General features: G+C 38.4%; 1 protein-coding gene across 1 annotated transcript in view; it reads right to left on the bottom strand.

The window, feature by feature from the left end:
* Positions 1 to 404: 404 nt before the first annotated feature.
* The window catches only part of cwc25 (CWC25 spliceosome associated protein), a 4,311-nt gene continuing 631 nt past the window's right edge, over positions 405 to 4,084 (bottom strand). Inside the window, exons 2-9 of the mRNA XM_031867193.1 lie at positions 3,631 to 3,803; positions 3,302 to 3,538; positions 3,143 to 3,212; positions 2,762 to 2,904; positions 2,570 to 2,642; positions 2,244 to 2,449; positions 1,572 to 1,739; positions 405 to 1,388 (exon numbers count right to left, since the gene is read on the bottom strand). Coding sequence (XP_031723053.1) covers positions 1,277 to 1,388; positions 1,572 to 1,739; positions 2,244 to 2,449; positions 2,570 to 2,642; positions 2,762 to 2,904; positions 3,143 to 3,212; positions 3,302 to 3,538; positions 3,631 to 3,803 — 1,182 coding nt within the window. The 3' untranslated portion in view covers positions 405 to 1,276. The remainder of the gene's footprint in view (positions 1,389 to 1,571; positions 1,740 to 2,243; positions 2,450 to 2,569; positions 2,643 to 2,761; positions 2,905 to 3,142; positions 3,213 to 3,301; positions 3,539 to 3,630; positions 3,804 to 4,084) is intronic.

The raw sequence follows: 4,084 nt of genomic DNA, 5'->3' as shown, positions 1-4,084 counted from the left end.
GGCCTGTTGCCACCGCGACCCGACCCCGGATAAGCAGAGGAAAATGGATGGATGGATGGATGTTCATTTAATGTCACAGCACCTTTCAAACACCTGAAGCCCCGCCCACGCTGCTGCACAGAGTGCCAACGCTTGTATAGTATTAATTATCGTTAATATTATTTATTTATTCAGATGCATCGATACCAAAACATATTTCTAATATCAGTCCAAAACTGACTCAAATAGCCGAATCAGCTATTGGTGACGACATGCAGATCCGTAATTGGATACCAATATTTAAATATTAACAATTCAGTACATTTTTATCTATGTATTTATTCGTCTAATTTTGTTTTCCAAAGTTAGGAAAGCAATGTTTAAGTCAAGCCTGATTTTGCCTTAGACATAAAATAATGATCATAGGAACTTCCACACAGTGAGGCATACAGTTAACACTGGTATCAGATCGGTACTCTGTATCGGCTGATACACAAAACCCAGGTTTCATTATCGGTATAGGGACGAAAAAAGTCAGATCCTTGTACCTCTATTTATTTATTTGTATATTTCATGTATTTATTTATTCATTTATACAGTTCTAACCCTTGTAACAATGAAACATTGAAGAGTTCTTCATGCATTTGATTTAATTGGGTAAGTTTTAATTTCTTTTTCATGTCAGCTGGTATTTGCCATGTTTCATGTTGTCCAAAGACCAAGACATAAAACAGATTATCCAGGAAGACGATTGCAGAAACAGCTGATCGGTCATGTGAGTTAATGTTAATTATGAAATTGTTCCATATTGATGTGAATATTTGGCCATGTTTGTTTGAAGGCGTGTTTCAACTATCAGTATCTTAATGCCAGAGTTGAAACATGTTTTTATTTAATTTGCCACTCACAGGGGTAACAACACTAAGTAACAAACATATTACAAAAACCTTAAAAGCAGGTCCTATTATACTGTAAAAACTAAAACAATTTACTGTACAACATTCAGATTACATGAACATTAAAGGGGTATCAGCTTTTAAGAAAGTAACTAGAACAGATCAGCCATGATAGTCTGAAATATAAATTGTTACCATTGTGGAAAATACTTTTCAAAATAAAAGCAACTAGTAGGTATGGAGCCTGTAATTCCTTGTTTGAACTCATGACAGACTCTCTATCCATCCTCACTGCATTAATAAATGCACATCTGCTTCAACACATTAAAGAGACAGATGGGTGGCATACTCTTGCCAAGCCTTTTCATTTAGATCATCTGTAATATACATGTGTTGTGTCTTCATCTCTTCATGAAGTTGTCCAGGGAGGCTGCCGTCCTCTGAATGGAGTGGATGTTCCTCTTCACTCTGTCCTCTACAGTAGAGCTTGCAGCACTGTCCAGCTTCATGTTACTGCAAGAGGGAAAGGTGAGTGTTACTGGAGCTAAACATTTAAAAGGTGAATGAAAGGTGAAAACTAAAGAGACATCAGGAAGAATATATTTGTGGATTTAAGACATATTTATAATAATAGTAGTGGTGGTAATGTGTGTCACACCCTCTGATTATCTGTGTCAGAGTTGCTCAGAAACTTACTGAATGAAGCCAGCATAGCGGTCATGCTTGACATTTAGTTCTCGCTGCTTTTCCTGCTCATCTTGCTTCTTGTATCTCTTCACGTTATTCTCCCTGTCCTCATCCCTCCGCTTGGCCTCGTCCATCATCTCCCGCCTCTTGCGCTCCAGCTCATCTGAAGAGAGCTTCCTACAGCAGACAGGAAATAAACATGAGAAAATTACAGGAATCCATTCAGTGTGGGTGGTGATTAAGACAGTGCTCTGAAGATCATGCTTTCTCCGACTAACCCATAGAGTAAGCATCATAAAATTAAAAAGGGGAGTGACTTGAGACAGAAATGGTACAGCTACCCAACTGTTTCATGGTAAATTTACTTCCATTTCGAATATACCTGAGGAGAATAACTCAAAGCAGTTACTCTGCAAAATATGTATAAAGTGAGAGAGAGGGATATATACCGTGGAAGCACATGATAGTGGATTAAAGTTTGATACTGGAGTGAAACTCCAACATTGTATTTTACTCAGGAATGGGTGACTTATGTCATTATCAGCACATATTTTAACGATGGTTGACATACTTATAAGCAAGCAGGTAATGAATCCGAGTAAATTAGAATAATGTTAGAACTTGGACTATAGCCATCTTTTAATTACAAGTGCAACGTCTATACTTTCTGGAGCTCCTTACTTGGACACAGGGTGTCTCTGTCTCTGGTAACGCTGTCCTTGTTGGCTGGAAGCTTTGGGCTCAACCTTCGTGTCGCCTTTGTGTGAGGAAGAAGAGTTGAAGTGACTTTCTCGGTTGTTTCTGTGTGGCGACTGGGAGCGGCTGCTCCCACGGCACCCTGAGTGATTGGATGGAGCGGAGGACTGGTGATGTCTGCCAGCGGGGAGCTAAGAGGGGAGACATAAATTGTTAAGACTTAATGGTTCTGGTCCAGAGCAAGATTAATAATTGAAATTGAAAAATAGATAACATTGGTGTAATGAAATACTGCCTTGCTGCTTACTGACCTGTAGGCCATAGCCTGAATGATGATGGGAACGCTTTTTGGCATCTGCTGAAGATTCATCTCGGGAATGTGACCTAAAAATAGATAAAAGATAATAATGATCGGTGATATTTTTGCATTCTACGTGTGCTTTGCCGTTTGAGCACATATCTATAGAAATTATAATTATTTCATTAACGATCTCCTTACATACCTGTATTTTTTCTCATCTTCCTCAACTGAGCTTGAACTTGAATTCCTTCTCTTATACTTCTTCTCCTTTCTTCTCTCTTTGTCTCCTTTCTTCTCTTTTTTTCCCTTCTTCCTCTTCTTTTTCTTGTCAAGATTCTGGCGCAGCTGTGAAAGAAATAAAAAATACTTGACAATCTCCCCCTCCTGACACTGATTCAAACATGCATGCAGTTGTTTTTGATAATGAAGTTAGTGTAAACTTCGCTGAAAGATGCAAAGAAGGAAAATACAGGTAAATGTCAGACCAAGAGTTATTTAATTACGGTAAAATAACCAAAATCTGTAAGTCAAATGTCAAAACAAGAATCCACCACAAACCAATACATCAAAATAGAAATTTTACCATTTCTTTGATTTTCTTCATCTTCACTGGATTACTCAAAACTTCTCTCCTCTTTTCTTCCTCACGTTTCCTTCACAAAACCAACAAAACATAAATTAAACAATTGCAACGTGTGTCGTATTTTTAGAAAAAATTACAAAAGATAAGCTACATACTGACCTGATTTCAAATAGCGGATCTTCCCTGATCTTGGCAGCCAGGTCGAGGTTTGAGGCAGGAGTGGCGGGGTTGAAAATGGACCCAGGCAGGAGGCCAGTCTCAGCTGATGGACCGCTCTCGGGCTCCTCGTATTGGTCGGTGATCTGCTTGTCAATGGCACGTCCCAGAAGATACTCATCTCTGGAGACCTGACCAGCAGGGCCCTGGTACATCCAGTCCAGGCGGTCATCTTTCTTCCTGTCACCATAAAACGGGATATTTTGACTTAGACGCTACTTTTTTTGTCTTAAACCACAAAATAACTTTAATGATAATATCAGAGAACTAACTTGATGGAACCCGCTTGCTGTGCAAATCTTGTTATTTCTTCTCGAGCTCGTTCGTCTTTCAGCTCTTTCTGGAGCTCCTCGATCTTCTTGCATTCAGCCTCGTGTTTCTGTTCAGCTTTCCAAACGCGCTCAATATTTTTCATAGTCTGGGGATGCCAGCTCTTTTTCAAGTTCTGACAGAAGACAAGAGTGAGGACATTTAGTAGCTGTAAGTGTGAAAACCATCAGGTACAGGCTTTAATGTACAAGTAGGACTTGAAAGGGGTTAACATGATCATTCATGTAGACTGACTATAACAGACAAATACATACAATTAATAGTTATCTACCTGATCAAATATCATCTTCTGGTACATTAGGCGAGGAAATTATTTATTGCGGAACTGAATATTTCAACAGAATATATATATATATATATATATATATATATATATATATATATATATATATATAT

Source organism: Anarrhichthys ocellatus, unplaced genomic scaffold (genome assembly GCF_004355925.1).
Source record: "Anarrhichthys ocellatus isolate YVR2014 unplaced genomic scaffold, GSC_Weel_1.0 scaffold38, whole genome shotgun sequence".
Taxonomy (NCBI): domain Eukaryota; kingdom Metazoa; phylum Chordata; class Actinopteri; order Perciformes; family Anarhichadidae; genus Anarrhichthys; species Anarrhichthys ocellatus.
Note: the sequence above shows the minus strand (reverse complement) of the source record. Positions and strands in the feature narration are given on the sequence as shown.